This window comes from Danio aesculapii, chromosome 24 (assembly GCF_903798145.1).
Source record: "Danio aesculapii chromosome 24, fDanAes4.1, whole genome shotgun sequence".
NCBI lineage: Eukaryota > Metazoa > Chordata > Actinopteri > Cypriniformes > Danionidae > Danio > Danio aesculapii.
Genome location: NC_079458.1, coordinates 35,841,684 through 35,866,689, shown reverse-complemented (window position 1 = coordinate 35,866,689; position 25,006 = coordinate 35,841,684). Strand labels below are relative to the sequence as shown.

Here is a 25,006-nt window from a genome sequence, read left to right as displayed (position 1 = left end):
AAGCCATGGTGTGAGTCTGCTTCACAGGCAATAAATGGAAGCTATTTTCCCTGAGCATGTGTATGATTTCCTGTGTCCCTCAACTCGATGAGAGCACACTAAGGGATGATGTACACTCTTAAAAATAAAGCTAAATAAAGGGGTTTTCCCAGCGATGTCATAAAGGAGCCATTTTGGGTTTTGCAATAAACCTTTCAGTGAACAGTTCTTAAAAGAAGAACCACTTATAGTTTTGGAGTGAAGGACATATTAAAGGGATTGATCATCTAAAATAAAAATGAAAAATCTGTCATCAATTACTCACTCTTCACATGCTGAAAACCTGTTAAGCACAAAAGAAGACATTTTAAGGAATGCTGGTATTCATTGACTTACATAGTAATTGTTTTTCCTATATTTATAGAAGTCAGCGGGTGCCCGCATTCTTCATAATATCTTATTTTGTGCTCAACAGAAACTCATAACGGTTTAAAACCACACGAGGGAGAATAAATTGAGGTCATTTTTATTTTGGGTGATCTATCCCTTTATTAAATTACCTTTTGTTTGGAATTAAATGTTTAAGATTAAATATTTTATGTTGACTTATAGATATAAAAAATAATTTGGTTCCACTTTATATTAAGTGAACTTAATTGCAATGTACCTTACATTTAAATTAATGATTTGATACAATGCTCTTATTATGTACAGTACATGTTTTACATTGTACTTATTTTTAAGAATTATCTGCATGTAAATCCGTAAATGAATTTCTTTAATTATATTTAAATTTACAGCGTTGACCCATCCTTTACACCTTAACTCACACTTAAAAAACCATCAAACATGTCCCTTTACACGTATTCCACCTCAATAGCACTGTAAGTGTTGTGCAATACAATATGAAACTAGTGTACTTATTTTTGGTATCTATCTATATATATATATATATATATATATATAGAGAGAGAGAGAGAGAGAGAGAGAGAGAGAGAGAGAGAGAGAGAGAGAGAGAGAGAGAGAGAGAGAGAGAGAGAGAGTACAAATAGAACATAAACAATTATATGCAAATATACTGTGTCTGTGTCAGCTGTTAAAATGATCTCTCATCATTTCTCTTATGATTATAAGTCACTCACAGTAGGAGTCATCATGCGAGAATGATGCTTTTCTAAATTTAACATAGGTGTAACAATTTTCCAAAGTACTTCGTCTGATTGTACCCATGATTGTTAGATTCTCTTTTGCCTATATACTGTATATAAGCAAATACAAGGCCTAACTTGGGTTCACTAGAGGGCAAGTTACTGGATGACTGGTTTGTTCTGGAAATAACTATTTCCTAAGGAAGCTAATACTAATCATTTTACATCAAAATTAAAAAGTAAAAACTGTTTTTATTCCAGCTAAACTGAAATAAATAAGGCTTTGTCCAGAAAAAAAAACTAAAAGGCCAGACAAATCTTCGCTATATGCAGAGAACTGGTCCAAAGTTCATTTCGATGATGAAGCTAGGTTTAATTTAACATTTGTTATCAAATAGCGGAAAGACTGAACTCAAAGTGTGTACAACAGTCAGTGAAATGTGAAGGTGAAAAGTCATAGTTTGGTAAGGTTTTCTGCAGTGGTAGTTGGTCTCTTATACAGCTATATGACGGAATGAATGTTAAAGTTTATCGGGAGATTCTTCTAAAGAAATGCACTTCCTTTTTTATGTTCATCACCAAATCAGACAGCAATTTTTCAGGACAATGAGCTCCATCTCAAAGCAAAATAGGTCAAATTGTTCCTATACAAAGCTGAAAACATCGAAGTAATGAAATGAAATGTAATCTAATGAAATGGCCAGCCCAGAGTCCTGATGTAAACTTGATTGAAAATCTCTGGAAAATCTTTGGGGACAAAGTAATGGCTGAGAAACCCATGCGAGTCATGGTGAAGTGGAGTGTGGGAAAGCAGGTAAGTGTAAGGATCTATTCATATCTTTTAGCCACATTTGTGAAGTCATTGAAAGCAAGGAGCTGTAAACAACCTACTATGCTCCCACTGAACCAAATAATGAGAAAGAACCAAATCTCTAACCACAGTTATGCTGATGACACTCAGATCTATTTAGCCTTATTGCCTGATGACTACAGCCCTATTGGCACCATCTGCCTATGCATTGATGAAATTAACAGTTGGATGTGTCAACACTTTCCTCAGTTAAACAAAGAGAAAACTGAAGTCATTGCGTTCGGGAACAGAGATGAGGTTCTCAAGGTGAATGCGTACCTTGACACTAAGGGTCAAACAACAAAAAAGCAAGGTCAAGAATCTTGATGTGATTCTGGAGTCAGATCTGAGTTTCAGCAATCATGTCAAAGCAGTTAGTAAATCAGCATACCATCATCTCAAAAACATTGCAAAAATTAGATGCTTTGTTTCCAGTGAAGATCTAGAGAAACTTGTTCATGCTTTTATCAGCAGCAGGGCGGATTACTGAAATGGACTGGCCTTCCCAAAAAGACAGTCAGACAGTTGCAGCTTATCCAGAACGCTGCGGCCTGTCCTCAGGTCTTTACACTGGCTCCCAGTTACATTCAGAATAGATTTTAAAGTATTATTACTTGTCTATAAGTCACTAAATAGCCTAGAACCTCAATACCTTACAGATATGCTCACTGAATACAAACAGATCACTCTGATCTTTAGGATCAAATGTATTACAAATTCTAAGAGGTCAGTCAAAGCAGGGTGAATCTGCCTTCAGCTATGCCCCCGCTACTGAAATCAGCTTCTAGAAATGATCAGATGTGCTTCAACAATATAAATATTCTCATTATTTAGCTCAGTGGGAGCGTATAAAAGTTGTACAGGAGAGGTGCCAGAATTGAACCTTATGGGTCTCCACTGTTAAGCAGTCTAAAATTAAGTAGGTTGTTTACAGCCCCTTGCTTTAAATGACTTCACAAATGCGGCTAAAAGATATGAATAGACCCTTACACTTACCTGCTTTCCCACACTCCACTCCACTCCACCATGACTCGCATGGGTTTCTCAGCCATTACTTTGTCCTCAAAGTTTTTACAGAGATTTTTAATCAAGTTTACATCAGGACTCGGGGCTGGTCAATTTATTACATTACATTTAATTTAATTACTTCAGTCTTTCTTATTCTATATATTAGAGTTTATTTTAAAATCAGAGGCTCTGTTTTTATATAATATTGTCAAATATTCATAACAGAAAATATTCTGAGGATCCTCAATTTTGGTAAAAATCATCAAAAATGCTGAGAGTAACTGGATAACTTAAAAAAAATAGTTAGTGGGGAAAGAGATCATTTTCATCTGCACTGTATTGCTATTTTATTTCTTAATTAATTTGTAATCTTCAGCTACTGTATGAAGACTACTTAAAAGCGTGCATTCAATACAGTTAAACAACCTTTTTTATATAAAGCAAAATAACAAATGGAACTAGATGAAACAAAGCCGAATACAACTAACGAAATAAATCATGTCTCTTTAAGTCTATTCATTTACATTTTGGCAGCCAGAAAGCAGAACAAATGGCCACGGCTGTAGATGAAGCCTCTCAGCAGATGGAGAAAGAGAAATGGGGGATTTCGTTCATAAGGACTGTATTTCCTCATGATAGGGAGGTTGAGTGACATGTCTGGGGCGGTAAATTAAACCCACCTGTCGTTTGGTGTGTGAGAGCGAATGTGTATATTGGTACATCAGCTCTGTACGCTGAGCTCACTGGAGCCAGCACGCCAATGAAAACACACTTCATCATCTTTGAAAGACAGAATGGACGTACTAAAAGCAGAATTATTAGCTCTTCTGAATTATTAAACCCCCTGTATATTTTCCCCCCAATTTCTGTTTAACGTAAAGAAGATTTTCTTCAACACATTTCTAAACATAATAGTTTTAATAGCTCATTTCTAATAACTGATTTATTTGATCTTTGCTATGATGACAGTAAATAATATTTGACTAGATATTTTTCAAGATTCTTGTTTTCAGCTTAAAGTGTAGTTTACAGGCTTAACTAGGTTAATTAGGCAAGTTAATTAGTCAAATAATTGTATAACGATAGTTTTTTCTGTAGACCTTTGAACAAAAAAAAAAACATAGCTTAAAGGGGCTAATAATTTTGACCTTAAAATGGTTTAAAAAAAATTTAAAAAATGCTTTCATTCTAGCCGAAATAAAACAGAAAAGACTTTCTCCAGAAGAAAAAAATATTATAGGAAATACTGTGAAAAATTCCTTGCTCTGTTAAACATCCTTTGGCAAATATTTGAAAAAGAATAAAAGGGCTAATAATTGTGACTTCGATTATATGTGTGTGCTCATGGATGATACTCACCAGTCTGTAAGTCAGGGTTGGTCTCACACACACTCCAGTCCACATTGCAGTCACAGTGTGTCTTCTCAAAGAGGTTGTCCATCACGTCTCTAACTGTTTGTCTCTCATCCACCATCAGAGTCTTTGAGCTGCCATCTGTAATCTCCACTTTCACGACCAGCTATCACAACAAACGACAAATAACATGGTTGAAGTCAGTTAAGGAAGATTGTTTGGGTCTTGAATAATAACATGGTTTATTGACATCTGTGCAACAAGACTGTGAAACAAAACAAGCTGTGCGATGCTTTAAATGTTGGACAGACGGTTTATGAGCATTCTGAAATGTGGCCTAAAGTTGGAGTCTAGTTGGGAAGAGCAGCATTAGCCATGCTAGTTCTTTTCAATACACAGTCTATGCATAGATTTTTGGAGAGATATGAATGGTCTTATAGGCAATTATGTGTTCTGTGAAAATGATGGAAAGGACATAGGACAGTACATTTAAAGGGAATTACTGGCTTATGAACTAGCACATATTTAAACATCAACAATAATGCTAAACGTGTAGCTTAGCTCATTCAAAATCTTTAAATCTTTCTAAACATTTCTAAACTTTAGCTCACATGAATCAAATTGATATACAACAATATACAGCAAATGGTAACACTTTACAATAATGGTACATGAATAATGATGTATTTATATGTAAAGTAAACATTACGATTATGAATTAGTGATGAGTTAAGGTGTGCACTAATCATAAACTAACTTTAACTACAACAAGAGTCACATAAGTTCATGTGTGAATAACGGTTCCCTTAATTACTTGTTAGTACATGTTGTTAATTAATGTATTTTTAAGTTAAGCTAAATGTAACCAACATGAACTCATTATTGTCATAATTGTCTCAACATATCATGAGTTCATAATGGCTAAATTAAGCATACCAATGTGGTAATTAATACATTAGTTAACAAACAATGATGTACTAACAAGTAAGATAACATATGATCTCATGTAACTCATGTTGTAGCTAAAGTAAGTTCATTATTAGCGCATGCATTAACTCATCATTAGTTCATAATAAAATAATGTTCAGCTTACATGTTAGCACATCATTATTTGTGTACTGTTATTGTGAAGTGTTACCCACCAAATAATAAGCTATCACAGTTGTTCGACAAAATACGGTAGGTTATTAGCGGGGAAATTTTACTTTACAAATTACAGACATGGCCGATTCGCAGAGGGTTAAGCTAGACAACTTCTTTTACTTTACAAATTACAGACATGGCCGATTCGCAGAGGGTTAAGCTAGACAACTTCTTTTACTTTACAAATTACAGACATGGCCGATTCGCAGAGGATTAAGCTAGACAACTTCTTTTACTTTACAAATTACAGACATGGCCAATTCGCACAGGATTAAGCTAGACAACTTCTGCAATAATTACCAGAGTTCCTGTAATCCTTATCCTGTGCAAATCCTCAAACTTTAGACAGATTTAAAGGGATAATTCACTCAAAAACACAAAAAGTACTCATTTTTACTCATTCTCAAGTGGTTCCAAACCTTTATGAGTTTCTTTCTTCTGTTGAACAACAAAAAAAGACATTTTGAAGAAAGCTGAAAACTTGTAACCATTGAGATTTATAGTGGGAAAAACAAAGGGAAGTGGACAAAATGGTATAGGTTTTTAAAATTTTTCAAAAATTCATAAATGTTTGAAAGGGTGAGTTAAAGGAATGCTGTACTAAAATATACTTATTGTACAACTCCCTTAGTGTTAAATAGTTGATTGTTTTAGTCTTTCATTTTTTAATTCATCCAGCTAGACTGGTGGAATCACTTTAAACTTAGCTTAGCATAATTCATAATTGAATCGGATTAGACCAAGAGTTCCAATAATGTTTTTATTTAAAGCAAGAGGAGTGGCAGCAAAGTTCCTTAATTATGCCAGAATGAGAGTATAGTTCCAAAGCACACCAGCCTAGGATATAGCAACCTTTCTTTTTCTGTTGGTTTTAGTACACAATGTAACTACACAAGAGTCAAGCTTTAAAAAAGAAAATGATCAATACTATTTTGTCATTTTTGAACAAGATGCTAATGGTCCAATCTGTTCACATGATCTATGCTAAGCTAAGCTAAAAGTGTATAGAGAGCAGCTGAACAGAATTATAAATGATCAAACTCAACAGTTTAACTCTACAGGAGATTGAGCCAATTAAAAAAAAATAGTTCCTTTAATGATGACAGGTTTGCATTTTTGTGTGAATCATCTCTATAAGATTAGATGTCTTTATGTCTTTATACGTTCTTTATATAGCGGACAAATCAGAATACAGCATTGAGTCAATGTTTGAAACTAATTAAACAAAAGTACAGCTCTGCTTTCAGGAGAACCACATTACAGTTAGATGGCATCAGTCTGCATTTTTTTTTCTATTTGTCTTGAGGGGTTTAAGGGAGTTTTGAGCGTGCAGTAAAATACAGCTATCCTTAGGAATACCATGACTGACATCAATACTCTACTGCAAATGAAGCAGTCTGCTGGATTTCAACTACTGTAGACAACCTGACACAGCCAACAGATTCTATCCAGGACCAATGGCATGAAATATGCCTATATTTCTGCAGTTAAATGGATTTAGAAACAATGTCCAGCTGTTTTAGAATAGCCAAAGCCTGCATGAGTGTCTGACTGCAATGTACAATAAATTTTTTTTTTTAAATCGTTCAGGCGTATTCAAAAGATTAAAAGGTTTTTAGGTAACTTCATCACTCACCTTTTTTACTTTGGCCTCCTTTAGCTTTTCCAAAGCGAGCTTGATTTTATCTGCCTTAAGCTGTTCCTCTTCTTCCTCCTGAGGGATACAGAATGAACATCATCTAACAATATACAATCCCATCTTCAAAAAAGTACACTGTTAAAAAAAATTGTCAGAACTTTATCATTATAAATATGGAAGAAACCATAAAAATCACTTTCAAAATTTTACAGTAAACCACATTTCATTCATTTATAATATTATACACCTGTGTTTTGAAGTACGAACATCTACACATTATATTATACATCGGTTACACAGACAAAAGCACAACAGTGCAGGCAGTGAGAAGAAAGTCATATAATGAACCAATGCTTATCACAAATAACGTTTCTCACAAGCAGAGAAACATATTAATATCTAGAAGATGCTCAGTGTCATTCACACACCTACTGAACAGCATCATGGTAACATACATGAAATTAAAATAATGCAATAAACATTATTTATCAACTTTAGATGTAACATAAAATTCTAATGTACACAGCTGATGAGAAAAAAACTGAAAAGAACAGAATGTCAACAAAAACAAAATCATAAAAATTAAAGTATTGTGTAGGGAATTCTTGGAAAGTTATGTATAGTTGTTAACCGTATATATGCTAATGAAACTTACTGTTAGGTACGCTTTTTACTGAAGCAGTTTTACAGTTTTTTTTTTTTTATGTTGAAATACCGTCATTTTTTTACAGTGTAGAGATATTCAATAAATGCTGTAAAATCAAGAATGTGTGATATGCTGATAACCTTTATTTCAAGAGTTCACATTAGCTGATGATTTATCATAAGCTTGTTTGGCATGCTGTCCCGGGAGAGAGCCCTGAGCTCTTGGGATCCTCGAGCCCAGGGCTCCCTCCCGCTCGCAAAGCGAGAGGAGAGATTGAGCTCATGTAGATCTCAAAAACTCCCTGGCTGAAGTGGCTAAGGTGAACTACTTTGAGAAGGAAAGATACCGATGCTGGGAGCTAGACAAAGTGCCCGTTTGGCTGAGTCTGTTACGTATGATGCATATTTTTGGATGGTAGGAGGAAACTTGGTAACCCGAGGGAAACTCACGCGGACATGGGGAGAACATGCAAACTCTGCAAAGAAAGACCAACAAGCCCGGCGAGAATCGCTTTCAAAAAGTACACTTTTGCATGTAAAGGGGACATACTAGTAGGTAATGGATGCATAATGGCACCTTAAAAGTAAATATTGGTACCTAAAAGATCCATAATGGCATCTTAAAAGTAAATATTAGTACTTTAAAGATTCATTATGGTCCTTAAAAGTAAATATTAGAACCTAAAACATCCAGAGTGGTCTTTAAAATTAATTAGTACCTTAAAGATCCATCTTTAAAGTAAATATTAGTACCAAAAGCATGCATAATGTGACCTTAAAAGTAAATGCAAATACATAAAGGAGCCATAATGCTACCCTAAAAGTAAATATTAGTACCAAAAGGATGCATAATGGCACCTTGAAAGTATATATATATGGTACAATAAAAGTAAATATTAGTTACTAAAGGGTCCATAATGGTACGTGAAAAGTAAATAATAGTACCAAAAAAGATCCTTAATGGTAACTTAAAAGTAAATTTTAGTACCTAAAGGATCCATAATGGTACCTTAAAAGTAAATATTAGTACCTAAAGGATTCATAATGGTACCTTAAAAGTAAATATTAGTACCTAAAGGATTCATAATGGTACCTTAAAAGTAATAGTACCTAAAAGATCCATAACGGTACCTTAAAGGTAAATAATAGTAACAAAAAAGATCCTTAATGGTCTCTTAAAAGTAAATATTAGTACCAAAAGATCCATAATGGTACATAAAAGGAAATATTAGAACCTAAAAGATCCATAATGGTGCCTTAAAAGGAAATATTAGAACCTAAAAGATCCATAATGGTACCTTAAAAGTAAACATTAGTACCTAAAAGATCCTTAATGGTACCTTAAAAGTAAATAAAAGCACCAAAACCATTTATAATTGTATCTTAAAAGTAAATTTTACTACCATTTTACTACCTAAATAATACAAAATGGTACCATAAATGTAAACATTAGTACCTAAAGGGCCATATTGTAGCTTAAAGGTATACTACATACAAAAGGTAGTACATAAAAAGTACAAAAAATGTCTCATTTGAAAAAGTATTGCCCCTGTGCAGCTTCGTGTACCTACATTTATGAGAGTGTACTAACCTGTATATTATATAGTCTTATAATATTTTTTCATTCCACATTACAAAGGCTTCTGGGACCAACAAAAAGGGATGTATGCAACTCAAACTCTCTCAGTAGACAATATAACTATGCTGTCCATCTTGTTGAGCAGTCTCTGTATTGGGAATACATATGACATGCGTTTATAACTAAACTTCTCACTTGAGGTTTTGCAACAGAGCTGATCTCTATTAAAAAGCAGTCTGGATATCTCTTGTTATACATTCCGTCATGCACTTGGCTAGACATGAAACACCATTCAATAAATATCGGGCCGAGCTAACACTGCAATCATGAGGATAATTACATTTTATGCTTGGGCTTTCTTTTTTATTTTTACATGCAGAGAAGACACGGATTCTGTGGGCATTCATAAAGTTCATACTTCATAGTGTTACAGCACTTAAATTCCATTACATTCTTTCCCATCTGGTTTTGTGTTTAAATAAACTCTGTAGCCTTCAGCTAAAGAGGTGTTAACCGCGGGAGGCCTGTGGGTGTGCGGACCTTTCAGAATGAGACTTACTTTTGAAGGTTTAGATGCGGGTGGTGGAGGTGGAGCTGCGATGGAGTTGGAGGAAGTTGCGGGTTTAGAGCTGTCAAATGATGCTGGGAGGCTAAAGTTACTTTGAGGCTGTGAGGGTGCTGGGGCAACTGGAACTGACCCCTTTGACGTGTCTCTTTCTGTGGCGAACTTTTCCTCCGTGGCACTTATATCTGCCACAAGATCAGCCATCAAGGCGTCTAAGTCATTGTCTTCCAGATCGTTTAGGGATTCTTGTAGAGAAACCAAGGAGGGAAAAGGTGAAAGTTAAGAGCTTGTAGTGATAATAACACACGACATGCAGAGAATGAAACAATATAATGATATAACAATGAACAATTAAGTATCTTAAGTATTCTGGGTGTACCCACAAATAAACTTAATTGTTTGGTAACATTTACAGTAAGCTTATATTAGTTAATGTTACATAGGTAATGCATTTATTAACATGAACAAACAATAAACAATGCATTTATTACATATTTATTCATTTGTGTTAATGTTATTTAATGGAAAAAAGTTGTTTATTGTAAGTTAACGCTTGTAATGTAGTAATGCTGTGTGTTAACTAATGTTATTAAGCATGAATTTGCATTTTGAACGCACTAGTGGATGTTAAACTCTGATTAGTAAATGTTGTACTAGTATTGTTCATTATTAGCTCATGTTGGTAAATGCATTAACTAATGAAACCTTATTGTAAAGTGTGACCAATTGTTTTTACAAATTTAAGTGGTTTTAACATAAAACAATTAAGTTACCCCCCTAAGAATTAAGAATGGTCTTGTTCCAACTCATTTTAAATAAGTAGTTTGAACAAGCAGCAATTTTTGAGTGCATATTTGCACATTTAAAGGGACAGTTCACCCAAAAGTGAACATTTACTCACTATTTATTCTCCCTTAAGTGGTTCCAAACCTTTTGGGGTTTTTTATTTTTGTTGAACAAAAAAGAGGATATTTTGAAGAATGTTAGAAACCAGGAACCATTGACTTTCATGGTAGAAAAAAAACAAATACTGTGAAAGTCAAGGGTTACAGGTTTCCAACATTCTTCAAAATATCTTCTATTGTGTTTAAGAGAATGTTATAAAGGTTTGAAACAAGTAAAAGCGAGTATATAATGACAATGATGTCATTTTCAGGTGAAATATTATACACACATTTATGTAAAATATGGACTGGAATAAAATATTTTAATATATGTTTTTAAATTTAAAAATAATAAAATACCACAGCATTTTATACTTACTGTACTGATATTTACTTGTATTTAAGAGGCAGCTGTCTTGTTAAATGATGGTATCTTCTTTCCACCATTCATTCATAAAAAAACAATATATCTATATATTTGCAGTATGTTTTATTCTACTGGCCATAATTTTTGGCCTGAAATCAAACTTTTTTTGTGCTTAAAAGTGCAGGCTTTTTCATACTGTACTATTATTCCATCTGTATAAACCACAAAATTATCAGATGACACTTTATAATAACTACACACTATGAATCATTTATTAAGCATTAGCAAAATAATTAATTCATTATTTGCTTAGCATTAACTCTACATTATAAGACATTAGTAAGCAGTTTATAAATACAGCTACAAATGCTTTCTTCTTGACTTATAAGCACATGTATAATGTGCTTAATGATTGTACTTTTTTATACTTTGTTAATGATTAATTTTTCATTACTAAATTAAGTATTGCATTATTTACAAACAGTTATTTAAGAGTTGTAGGTCTTTTTTAAGATCATTCAGAATGCATAAGTAAATGATTAATAAACTATTCACTATCAACATCTTATAATTCAGGCATATAATAATAGTTGCTTTGTATGTTAATAAATGCTTTATGCAGTTTTGTGACCTAATCTAAATCTAAAGTGAGGACTATTTATGCTTTATAAATGACTAATTTATAAAGTGTTACCAATTGTCATTCTAAATTTAATAAAAAATGTTTGGTGGGGTTAGGGTTATATCATTGGTTAAAATGTCATTTAAAAGTTCAACCTAACATTTGTGTTTGTCAAAATATGTTGTCAAGATTTGGGTTGAATATGTATATATTCATAGGATATTCACCATATTCATACCAACCAAGCTACTTTTATATGTTAAATCATGCAGAAAATAGCCTTTTAATATAGCACTTTTACAGTGTATTCACAGTTAATATTCCTCAACCTTGTGCCAAGATTATTATTTATAAATTAATTTATGAATATTTATCACTAGCTTATTCTCCTTAGCAGTACTGAGCTCTTTAGCTTGGTAAAGTCAGTATAAGCCAGCGGTGACCAACCCAGTTCCTGGAGATCTACCGTTTTGCAGGTTTCAGTTGCAACCCATATCAAACACACCTACTGGTAATTATCAAGTGCTGTTTAGGTCCTAATTAATTGGTTCAGGGGTGTTTGATCAGGGTTGGAGCTGAACTCTCCAGGAAGGTAGATCTCCAGGAGCTATACAGTATATATGGTATAAGCTTTGCTTGTAGATGTTATAGAGAAACATTCAGTACTTTAAACACCCATTTGTGCATCTTTGAGCTGCCCTCAGACATAATTTTAAGCAATTTTATGGCTAATTAAGAACAAATTGACTTCAAAAACAACACAGTTGATGAATAAGAGCCTTTTAGGTTAAGGGAAGGCAGAAACTGGTGAAAATGTTAAGCTTTTACCATTAAAATTGGCGAAACCGATAGAAAAGTTCATTTCCTGAGGTTCAGGAATGGTGGGAGGTTTGGCCATAGGTGCAGAATCTACTTCTGCATCCAAACTCTGCAAAACATACAAATGAGGAACACACAAACATTAAAAAGCAAACACTGAAGCTATTTTTGAATTTCAGCACAGGAACTAGCTTATCAGCATGTAAATGACATGTACCGTACATCAGTCTTAATAGCTGCGCTTCCTACTTTTATGTTCCATATCATTTGCAGCTGCTGACTTATAAAAAAGTATCATGTCTCATTATTCATTCATTCATTTTCTTTTCGGCTTAATCCCTTAATCAGGGGTCGCCACAGCGGAATGAACCGCCCATGTCCTATTACTGAAACTAAATTAAATAGTGTATTGTCACCATTTGAATGGGAGGAAAAAGTAGTTCTCATGAACGCAGAAAACATAATTACTGCCATGTAATTAAAAAGGTTACAAGTTTATTTGTTGTGTTTATGAGCACTACTGTTTTCTCCCATTCAAACGGTGACAATATACTTTTGCCAGGAGGAAAATGAGACAAATTTACACACAGTACCTGCGTTAGGAGATCCATCTCCTGCAGCATATCGCTGAACATGGCGTCAATGTCATCCATCTACAACAGAATTAAAACAATTCTTTAAAGCAATTCATACAGTAAAGATGAAAATCTGCATAAAGACTATGAATAATAAGATTACAGTACAGAAACAATCTGAATTTCAGGTATAACACAGACTTTTGTGTTACAAAGTATAAACTAATAAATACATGTAAATGCAAACACATTTCCAGTGTAATTAAACGTATTGTTTATTAATGTGTCCATATGAAATAACGAATCATGTTAGGTCAGTGGATCCTTTCGCACATTTCTGAGGTCATCCGAAGCAGAAGTCATTATAGAGTTCTGATGTGAAAAAATAAAGAGTTTGCATTCCTGTTTTCTCCATTAGCAAAATAATAATAATAATACAAATAATTCACCAATAGTCTTTCTATGTCTTTCCAAAAGAGTACAATGTACTAAGAGCTTAATTTGGTGGTCAGCAGAACAAATGATAAATTTTTCTTCAGCTTAGTCCCTTTATTAATCAGGGGTCGCCACAGCAGAATGAATCGCCAACTATTCCCGCATATGTTTAGAGCAACAGATGCCCTTCCAGTTGCAACCCATTACTGGAAACACCCATACACACTCATTCACACACATACACTAAGGCAAATTTACCCAATTCACCTATAGTGCATGTCTTTGGATTGTGGGGGAAACCGGAGCACCCGGAGGAAACCCACGCCAACACAAGGAGAACATGCAAACTCCACACAGAAATGCCAACTGACCTAGCCGGAGCTCGAACCAGAGACCTTCTTGCTGTGAGACAACAGAGCTAACCACAGCTAAACAGTTACACTTTACATGTAATAATAAAGTAAAGTGTAATCTAATATTGACATTTTGTCCATGGCAACACAACTGTGCTACCTTCAGGTTACTACATGCTCTCCCTCCTATGACTCCTAATAGTACAACGACTTAAGAAGCACAGTAGCAATTTTAATATATCTTTGTAAATCTTTGCAATCTTTATAATGATAATCTCCCCCTTTTGTTGGGATGTTCTGCCTTTGAAAAGTGTTTTTCACACTTAGTTAACCCTGGGATATTCATCCAGGGTTATCTAATTTCATATTTTACACTGCCTCTATTACCCACGGTCAACAAGTAACGATATTTAAGCACTATAGAGACTTCACACTATACAATGTTTATTTTTTTTCAGTACAATGCACAAAGTAAAAGCCTTTTTTATCATGATATTCCATAATGATCACATGTTTGGTTAGTAGGAGGTCAAACTGGTGGCCTTTTATAGCCTATTAAGATAAATACGTTAATTATGATTATTAATTTATTATTTATTTTGACTACCTCTGGAAGTGGTTAAAAAGGGAAAAGCTAAACTATTGGTAACACTTTATTTTGATGAAGTATTAGTAGACTGTCTGCTTAATATCTGCTGATACTACTGCTAAACAGACATTAACTGACTATAAGAAACTTTGCAAGTACATGTCAATTTACAGTAACCCTAACCCCAACCTAACAGTCTACTTATAACCTGATGAGAATTAGTTAGCATGTAAATGCAAACTTAAATTCAACAAACGGACCATCAAAATAAAGTCTGACCAAACCATTTCAGACTTGTTTGAAATATGAAAACTCTTCTTAAAGGAACACACCACTTTTTTTTTTTTTTAGAAATAGGCTTATTTTACAGCTCGCCTAGAGTTAACGGTTGGATTTAGCATTTCTAAATCCATCCAGCAAATCTCTGGGTTTGGATCTTTTCATATTTGTCTAAGCACACGATGTGACTACAGAAGGGTCAAGTTTTAAATAGGTATCAAGTTAAAATAACAATTTTAAAGAAATAATACATATATCAAAAGTCTTCTCTGACTTTTTGGAGGAAGATGCTAATGGTCTAATCTGATTCAATGACTTATGCTAAGCTAAGCTAAGATAAGCTAAAAGTGCCCTTACCAGACCTGGAGATCAGCAGAATGAATTCAAATGATAAAACTTAAATGTTTAACTCTATTAAAGCTGTAAAAAGAGTATATTTTCAACAACAAAAAAAAAAGTGTTACTTTTAATCCCAGGTGTAAACAGTGCCTAATATAGGTCAAACTTCCATGTAGATTCAAGATCACATATTTAAAGTAAAAATAAAATGGTTGAACGGGTGTTTGAGAACTGAATGTGAGACAAACAGAGCTACTCACACAGCGGGATTAATGAAGTCAAGCTCTAATGAGTGATTCATATTTTGTGTCTCGGATGTTGTCACTCTGGATAATCTGACTTAAACTAGCATTGCAACTGCTGTGAATAATTGGTCAACCAGCTGGTGTCATTTATTCTGGTTACAGCAGCGTGTAGAGCGGAGTACCTGTGCACATGCGAAACACATAACCCAAAGCTAAACATTGCATAATATCCAGAGGCTAGAGATAAAAGCATGGCTTGCATAACTCTTTAACATTCATTCTTTGCCAAGACATGCAGAATCCTGCCCGTCAACACTCAGTACAGCCCGAGCGTACAATATTACAGAAAATATGAGCTGCATGCAAATCAATTCTTATGGAAATCTTATTCTATTGTGGACATTAAAGAACTTTACTAGGGTTAATCAATCTGTCTGTAGCTGAGCTATAATGAGACAAACAATTACTGTTAATCTTGGTCCAAAATACCCGACTCTGGTCTACTTCCTTTTTTTTCTGCCACGTTCAGCAATCAGTTTGTGCAACAGCTTTGAATAAATGCAAATGTTATCAGTTTTCATACATAGATTGTGCTGTGGAGTCAATTGATTCCTCTTATTGTTTGGTTTATAGAGAAGGAGGTATTTTTATTATTGTTTCAACTGAAAATGCATTTTGGGTGTTCATTTACATGACAACTGTCTACTTGAGGCCTGAACATACTTTTTCAAAATGTGAGGTTTATTTATTTATTTACTTTATTTATTTACTTTATTTATTTATTTTATTTATTTATTTACTTTATTTATTTAATTATTTTTTACTTTATTTATTTACTTTATTCATTTATTTATTTACTTTATTTACGTTATTTATTTATTTACTTTATTTATTTACTTTATTCATTTATTTATTTACTTTATTTATTTACGTTATTTATTTATTTACTTTATTTATTTATTTACTTTATTCATTTACTTTATTTATTCATTTATTTATTTACTTTATTTATTTACTTTATTCATTTATTTATTTACTTTATTTATTTATTTACTTTATTTATTTACTTTATTTATTTACTTTATTCATTTATTTATTTACTTTAATTATTTATTTACTTTATTTATTTACTTGATTTATTTATTTATAGTGAATTTAGTCAGTCAATTGCAATGTAATTACATTTAGAGCATGAGAAAAAAAATTAATAACCAATTTAGAAAAATTATATTGTATCCATATGCTATTTAGGCCCAATCCCAATTCTACCCCTTAGCCCTTCCCCTTACTTTTCCCTTAATTTGTGTATCTTCTGACTTCCGGTTGAAGCTATGCTGTCGTTGTAGATGGTGTATTCTGGGCAATATTCTTACCCCTTGGTTTCGAGTGTGGTCCTGAAAAATCTCCGTTTGAAAGAGTGTCTAGCCCTTCCCCTTAGCCCTACACCTTCAAGCTAAAGAAAATTGTGTGTGTCCCAGATACATGAAATAAACTTACTTGGTATTTTTGAATAATGAGCTGTATTTCAGCTTCATCCGAGATTGTCTCCGTCACTGACTGCTGTTTTTCTGTCATAGCAATTTGTAGCTTTTTCATTCATTCATTCATTCATTCATTCATTTATTTTCTTTTTCACTGTGTCGCCTGTAGCTTTTTTATTTAGTGGCTAATTTGTATTATTCGTACAATTTAATTTGTACAATTTAGTATGATTTGCTCATCACACAATGACAGTTTAGTTTAGGGGCGGGATTTGATGCCACGCCTCCTTTTTTAAAATTGTACATATTCGTACAACTGAACTTGCATATATATTGTATTTATATAAATTCCCTTTTCACTCCTACATACTCAGAAATAAAGGTACATAATCTGTCACTGGGGTTGTACCGGTACACTTTTGTACCTTTAAGGTACTATGAGGCACACATTTGTCATTTTTTGGTGTTAATATTTACTTTTATGGACTTGTTAGGAAAACAGAAATGTCCCTTTTGAAAAGGTACCACCCAAGTGACAGGTTCTGTATCTTTATTTCTGACTGTAAATGTGTAATAAACATGCTTAAATATAGTCCTGTTGATGTGTATGAAATCAATTTTCTGACTCCCATTATGAAACCCCATTATATTTTCCAGAGATAAAAAACAGTTTGTTATGCTGATCTGTGTTATAAAGTACATATATTTTCTTAATATATCATTTTAATTTTTATGTACAGCCCTAAACTGTTGTTTGAGGAGCAAGTAGGTTGAAGTTAGTAGTTAAACATAGACAAATGAATCACATGTTTTAAACGACTACAGTAAAGTTTACTTTCACTTCCACATTGCAGAATAAGGTCAATACTGTTGCTTCTGGGGGTGAATTCTGTCAGAAATGCCATTGTCAAACAACATTATGCTAATCCCAGCAATAGTGTCTGGATGCAGCTTGATGATGCAAGCTGAGACTGCATATCTCAGACTCAATGCACTCAATGGAGCTAGTGATGTCACTGTGAGGAATAGGTTTAGGATTCTGCACCAGGTCTGCAGATCTTCAGACCCCTCTCAAATCCAGTAAAAACATTCACGTTGCTTTTCATATTTTTTTTTTTTCTCGTTTCTAGTCCAAATATCTAAAAAGTCTTAAATCAAGAAGCATTGTCTAGACAGACAGAACATTTTCAAAAATAATATCTTGTTTTAGGACAAAAATGTCAAGTTTTTCCTTTAAACAAACAAAATAATTTACCAACGGCATAAGCACAATAATAATTTATGTCAAAAGGAAAAACAAGATTATTATTATTAGCTTCTTCAATGGAAAAACTTACTTACTTTTGGCCTATTATTTCTTAAAACAAGCCAGTATTTTTGCTTTTCTAGAAAATGCTTCTTGATTTAAGAATCTTTAGATATTTAGACTAGAAACAAGACAAAAAATCTAAGTAATAAAAACAATTTTTTTGCAGTTTATGATATTCACAATATACAATACATGCACGTAAATCAATGGGGTTCATTTTAAACATTATAATAAAGACAGTGCTGTTTAATACTTGACACTTAAAACCATTGGTCTTCATGTTATCAGAAGGTGATATTATGAATCACACAGCAGCCTGTGGTCTCTCTTCACCTTAACCCACTGATTAATCAGAGGGTGAGATAGGCTTTGTCATATTTTCTTGTCTTTTGACCACACCATATGCAATGACCACGAAGCAATAACTAATTATGTCTACTGGACGTGACAAAATGAACATTGCAAATTCATTTGTTCTTCTTTTCTACTGAAATAAGCTATATCACAAGTAGAAAACATCAATTTACTGTCAGGGATTTGCTCTTGCAACACATCCAGGAGACAGACTCAATATATCTATTGTAATATAATATAATATAATATAATATAATATAATATAATATAATATAATATAATATAATATAATATAATATAATATAATATATTATAATATAATATAATATAATATAATATAATAGTATAATAGTAGCCCCTTTTCCACTGTCTGACCAACGTATGGCAGGGTTACAATAGACCACTCAAACAGCAAGGCCAAAATCAAGCAGAATATCCATTGTCAGATGTCAATAACACATCTCAAATGACACACTGCCAATGAGGGGAGAATGCATGAAACTAACAAGATAGCAAAACATAACATAACTCCATCATTGAGAAAAAAAAAAGCACAACAAACTTTAATAATGTATTAGTTAGTGTCAAAAGGAACAAAGCAAACTAATTACATTTGGGTTTCAGAGTCCAAATGCAATTACAGATAGAGAAATATTGTGGAATTACCTCAGAAGCATCCACAATTTTATGAAATGATGTGGATACAGTAGTTACATTAATAGTTCTGCTGTATCAAATATATGAACAGTTGAAGACAAAATTACTACAGTAGACCTTCTCAAATAGTAAAATATTTTGTAATGCCATCATGACAAAGATAAAAGAAATCAGTTATTAGAAATTAGTTATTAAAACTATCATGTTTAGAAATGTGTTGAAAAAATCTAACAGAAATTGGGGAAAACTTTGAAGGGGGGCTATTAATTATGTATATATATTTAAAATTCTTTAAGTGGTCTCTGGTATTGTCAAAAGCATACATATTTATAATGGCAGTTGTTAGCATAGCCTTTAGCATTGCACATAATAAATACAGTGAATAAACATTTCATGATCAGAATCTACGTGCAATCAGGGGATTTACGTGCAATGTGTTTTAAATGTTGATGTTTCTTATATGAAAACATGATATATGATGATAAAATGATCATCTCCAGACTCTGCCTTTGTTTATAATTTTTTATAATATATATATAAATATATAATAAAGCGCTTTTCTGATTTGAAGGGGAATCTCTTTAACCATTACCAGTGTGTAGTGTTTGGATGACATGACGGCAGCCATTTTGTGTCAGACATCACAACACTCACCAATTAGATTTCTCTCACATGGTCGCCCACTGAAGTTAAGCTGGGCTGTGCCCGGTCAGTAGCTAGATGGGAGATCGCATGGGAAAGCTAGGTTGCTGCCGGAAGTGGTGTTAGTGAAACCAGCAGGGGGTGTTTTACCTGCGGTCTGTGTGGGTCCTAACGCCCCAGTTTATTGATGGGGACTCTATACTGCGCAGTGGGCACCATCTTTCAGATGAGACGTTAAACCGAGGTCTTGACTCTCTGTGGTCGTTAAAAATTCCAGGATGTCCTTTAAAAAAAGATTAGGGGTTTATCCCCGGTATTCCGGTCAAATTTGCCTACTAGCCTCTGTCCATCATGGCCTCCTAACATCCCCATATCATAATTGGTGTCATCACTCTGTCTCCTCTCTACAAATCAGCTGGTATTGCGTTCTGGCTCAATATGGCTGCAGTCGAGTTTTCCAGGTGGATGCTGCACACTGGTGGTAGATGAGGAGATTCCCCCAATGTGTAAAGCGCTTTGAGTGTCCAGAAAAGCGCTATATAAATGTAAGGAATTATTATTATTATTATTATTATTATTATTATTATTATTAGATGATGGTCATGTGAGCCCCTGGAGAGCAATCCTTGTATTATTCTCCTGCGCTACAAATCCCATTATGTCTTGCACCCACACACCGGTTTCAGTTCACCCTCTGATTTCACTGACACAGCAGTAGGACATTATCACCAATTACATGGACTGTAAATATAGACCTCTCTCACATCCACCCTTTGCTAAGCAACTTGGCTCTTTTGTCTGTATTACTGTGTACGCTCCTGTTTTGACCCTTGCCTGCCTGACTACTCTAATAAAACTGCATTTGGATCAAACCCGTCTACACATCTCCCTTCACAACAGACATGCGTGTGCAAACTAGTATGCGTTTAGGGGAGTGTACAATAAAGGCAAATGCAAACAAACATACATATGGTGGCGTACGTGGTAGTGTTGTTGCTCAAATGTTTCCTGAGGGTTCATCCACAAAACGTGGAATTATTTCAAATTACAAGCAAAAGTGGAATCGCACACACATGGGAAAATATAGACAACTTTCATCATGTTGTCATTGTGCAACAGCTCTAAATACTGGCCTTCATTATGCGTAAATGCAAATTATTTAGAAAATGCAAAAGAAAAACGTTTACGTTTCTTGGGCAACATTGTTGTCGTGTAAAGAAAGCCTCAGTTGCCGTGAGCTAGCTACAAATTCTCAAGTATAAGTATATAATATATAAATATATATATTTCAAGGTATTTTGTAGTTGCATTTGTACTGAAACCTCCGCCACCTAGACTGCAGCTCTGCACAAGAACTTTAGCCAGAGGAGAAATGGTCGTTCCCAACTGAGCTTGCTTTCTCTCAAGGTTTTTTCCCTTCACTTTGGTCAATTGGTGAAGTTTGTTCCTTGCCACTGGCTTGCTTGGTTTGGCACTTGCTCATTGATGGATTTGCTCTTCAGTGTTTGGACTTTCAACAGTGAAAATTAAACCACACTGAACTGAACTTCAACTCTGACACAGATTGGACTGACACAGACTGAATTTACTAGAACTTCTATGTTAAGCTGCTTTGGCACAATCTACATTGTAAAAACGATACAGAGATAAAGATGAGTTGAAAAGAACAAAACAATACGTCAACAAAAACAAACGAGTCCTTCAACTGCTTCTACATCAAACCAAACTGGCAGTGTCTAGCACCAACACCTGCTAGTAAAGCAATACGGTGTCCCCCTGTTTCAAATGTACCTTCAGAGCGCAGCCAATCAGAGATCTGTTTGTGTGCTGCTACACATGGGGAAGTGGTTGCAGCAACTTCCTCTTGCAAGATGTTGAAAGCAACAAAGTTTCCAACAGGAAACAGATGAACACTATCTGCAACACTGTTATATGTGTTTCTTTTTAATCAATATATCCTCAATCCAGTTTCATATTAAAAAATACAAGCAAGATAGATACAAGATACAAGCATAGATTTCATACAATAAAGAAATGAAAGCATTCCATTTGTCCAACATCATTCACCAAAAATACATCTTTGTTTAGTGACTTACAGTACTACACTGTTCAGTATCCTTCTCTTTTTTTACACAATAATGATCTTTTGTTTTCTTGAATCTATAAAATTCCATATCAACAGAGTATCTCTGAGGGATTTCAGGTCTGGAAAGGAAATCAGCTTAATATTTCCATTAGTTTCACCATTGCATGTGTTTTAAATTAAACATCTAGGAAGTTATTCAGCCATACTGTAATCAAGGCAGTAATACTTTGAGAGATAACACACAATTGTGTCTACTAAGTGTATTTCACAATATGAATTATTATGAAAATATGAAGATTTAAAATGTACTTTTAGGTAAACGTTTGATTTGACATAAATCCAAAGCAGGCAAATGGCTAATAATGTGTATGAAATTAACTCATTTCTAAAAACTGATTTATTTTTTGTTTGCAATGATTGATTTTAATTGCAATATATTTTACAATATATTTTTCATATTATTTAGCTTAAAGTGCAAATTAAAGGCTTAAATGGGGTAACAAGCCAAGTTAGGGTATTCTAGCCAAAATAAGTCATAAATAAGATTTCTCCAGAAAGAAAAAAATATTATAGCAAATACTGTTAAAATTCCTTACTCTGTTAAGCATCATTTGGCAAATATTTGAAAAAGATATATCTATACATATATATACACACACACTGTAAAACCCAAAAAGTTAAGGTAACTTAAACCATTTGAGGAAACCGATTGCAACAAACCATTTAGGTTCAAAAGCTAATCCAAATGAGTACTGTGAACTTAATCCATTTGAGTAAATGAAGCAACTTGAGCACAGTAAAACCCAATAAATTAAGAGAACTGAGTACTGTAAAACCCAATAAGTTAAGGCAACTCAAACTGTTTGAGTACTGTGAACTTACTCCATTTTCTTACTCCATCCAAGTTGATGTAATGAGTATTTAATTAACTCATCACCTTCAACAGTTCAAAACTCTTTTCAAATAGTTAAATAAGTAGAATTAACTTTCAGTGAATTTTAGGTTAACTGCAATTATTTCATTTCATAAAGTTTACTGTTGGGTTTTACAGTGTGTGTGTGTATGTATGTATGTATATATATATAGCTGAAGTCAGAATTATTAGCCCCCCTGAATTATTAGCCCCATTTTTTTTTCAATTTCTGTTTAACGGAGAGAAGATTTTTTTCAACATTTCTAAACATAATAGTTTTAATAACTCATCTTTAATAACTGATTTCTTTTATCTTTGTCATGATGACAGTAAATAATATTTGACTAGATATTTTTCAAGACACTTCTATACAGCTTAAAGTGACATTTGAGGGCTTAACTAGGTTAATTAGGTTAACTAGGCAGGCTAGGCTAGGAAAGTTATTGTATAATGATGGTTTGTTCTGTAGAATATCGGAAAAATATATAGCTTAAAGGGGCTAATAATATTGACCTTAAAATGGTTTTTAAAAAATTTGCTTTAACTCTATATATTCGAATCTGACATAAAGCATTATTTTATTATTTTATAAAGGTAATAGCCCCAAAACAAGCAATTTGAGGTGCTATTTATATATCTGTAATGTCAAAATTTGTTTAAGTTGTGTGCTAAAATGTACATAGTTTGTTTAAATCCCTCTACGAATTCCTGAAACAACTATAACAGTGATACTTACTTTAGCAAACACTAATAAGAGCAGATATTAGTACAACCAGACTAAATATATAGGACATGTAAATGTCACCTGTGAGGCTGCAATGTTGTTAGTATTTACCACAAGGCTGAAGTTTTAACAACTTAAAACACTGCTGTTGCATGTCCAGCAAGTTATACAAGCATCCCTGATTACAGTGCTCAGCATATATAAGTACACCCTTCACAAATCTCTTTTAAATTCATATTTTTAATTGGAAGCTTTATTGTGCATATACATTAGGTTAGTCAGTACTGAAGCCAAATCTTGAGCTTATCTAGCAAAATAACTTATGATAACGGTTCAAGAACTAATACAGCCAAATATATATGTTGTAGAAAAATATTAAATACAAATTTAAAAGAAAAAAAAAAAAAATCAAGAGAAGCAAAATAATGGAAAAATTTTGTTGAAATTTTGTAGGTTATAAATATTTAGCTTGAATGTAATTGTATTATCTTTCAATTTCTAAATATGTTTAGTGACTAAACTATTATTTCAATAAATATATCTGTTTAATAAATCTGTTTTGTTTAAATGCACCAAAATGCATTGCCTATATTCACTGAGAAATGAGTAAAAATATTCATTTTCATAATGGAGTGAACTCAATTATGCTGAGCACTGTATATGCAGCAGTCCATGATTCAAAAAGGCAATAAGTCAAAAGTAAGTTAACTTTCCCAGTCATCTGAATGGCTATAATGTTGCTGCGGTAATGTTTTTAAAACGACTCAGATGCTATCATTCCTTAGTAGTTATTTTAGTCTGTGGAAAACAGTCATTAAAGAACCAGACAGGCTGTTGACTTTGGGGTAACCTGATAGAAGCACAGTCTCCTGTTTGTTTCTTCATCAAACACTCGGGCACAGTGTTTTAGCTCAGCCGGTGTGCCGTACTATGATGTCTGTCACGGTCTGGCTATAATTTAACGTGCGAGCTGTTATACTTGAAACACTAACCCTCGTTATCATAAGAAAGTACATCCGGAGACAAAAATGCGAAGCTTTGAGGCTAAAACTTCCTTTTTTTTAATGGAAAATGAACTTACTACAGCAATCATTGGGCAAATGATTGTTATTTGCTAATTTAGAATACTGACAGCATGCGTTATTTTTAATTAGATATGCATAATTACTGATGATGATAATATGGCTGATAGCAAACAGCTGAGCACACGTTTAGACAAGCCAAACAGCAAGTGAAATGTGAGTAAATGTTAAATATGCTGTCAATGGTGGAAAGAGTATTGAAAAATAACACTCAAGTAAAAGTATCATTAGTTACTTACTTCCAGGGCGTATATCGAAGTTAAAGTTTAGCTGCACATTATTGGTATTTTGTAACTTCTCATTTTTACGAGGTGTATCGTTAGCCCAACGCTCAACCCCCAA

The 25,006-nt window shown here is 33.5% G+C and overlaps 2 protein-coding genes across 2 annotated transcripts in view; one reads left to right on the top strand and one right to left on the bottom strand.

Annotated features, from left to right (window-relative positions):
* Positions 1-25,006, top strand: part of nell3 (NELL (neural EGFL like) family member 3) — a 58,552-nt gene that overhangs the window by 12,668 nt on the left and 20,878 nt on the right. The gene's annotated exons all lie outside the window — the stretch shown is intronic.
* apbb1ip (amyloid beta (A4) precursor protein-binding, family B, member 1 interacting protein) overlaps positions 1-25,006 on the bottom strand; it is a 45,315-nt gene that overhangs the window by 16,890 nt on the left and 3,419 nt on the right. The window contains exons 2-6 of the mRNA XM_056450158.1: positions 13,195-13,254; positions 12,611-12,710; positions 9,904-10,154; positions 7,118-7,195; positions 4,345-4,504 (exon numbers count right to left, since the gene is read on the bottom strand). Of these exons, the coding sequence (XP_056306133.1) occupies positions 4,345-4,504; positions 7,118-7,195; positions 9,904-10,154; positions 12,611-12,710; positions 13,195-13,254 (649 nt within the window). The remainder of the gene's footprint in view (positions 1-4,344; positions 4,505-7,117; positions 7,196-9,903; positions 10,155-12,610; positions 12,711-13,194; positions 13,255-25,006) is intronic.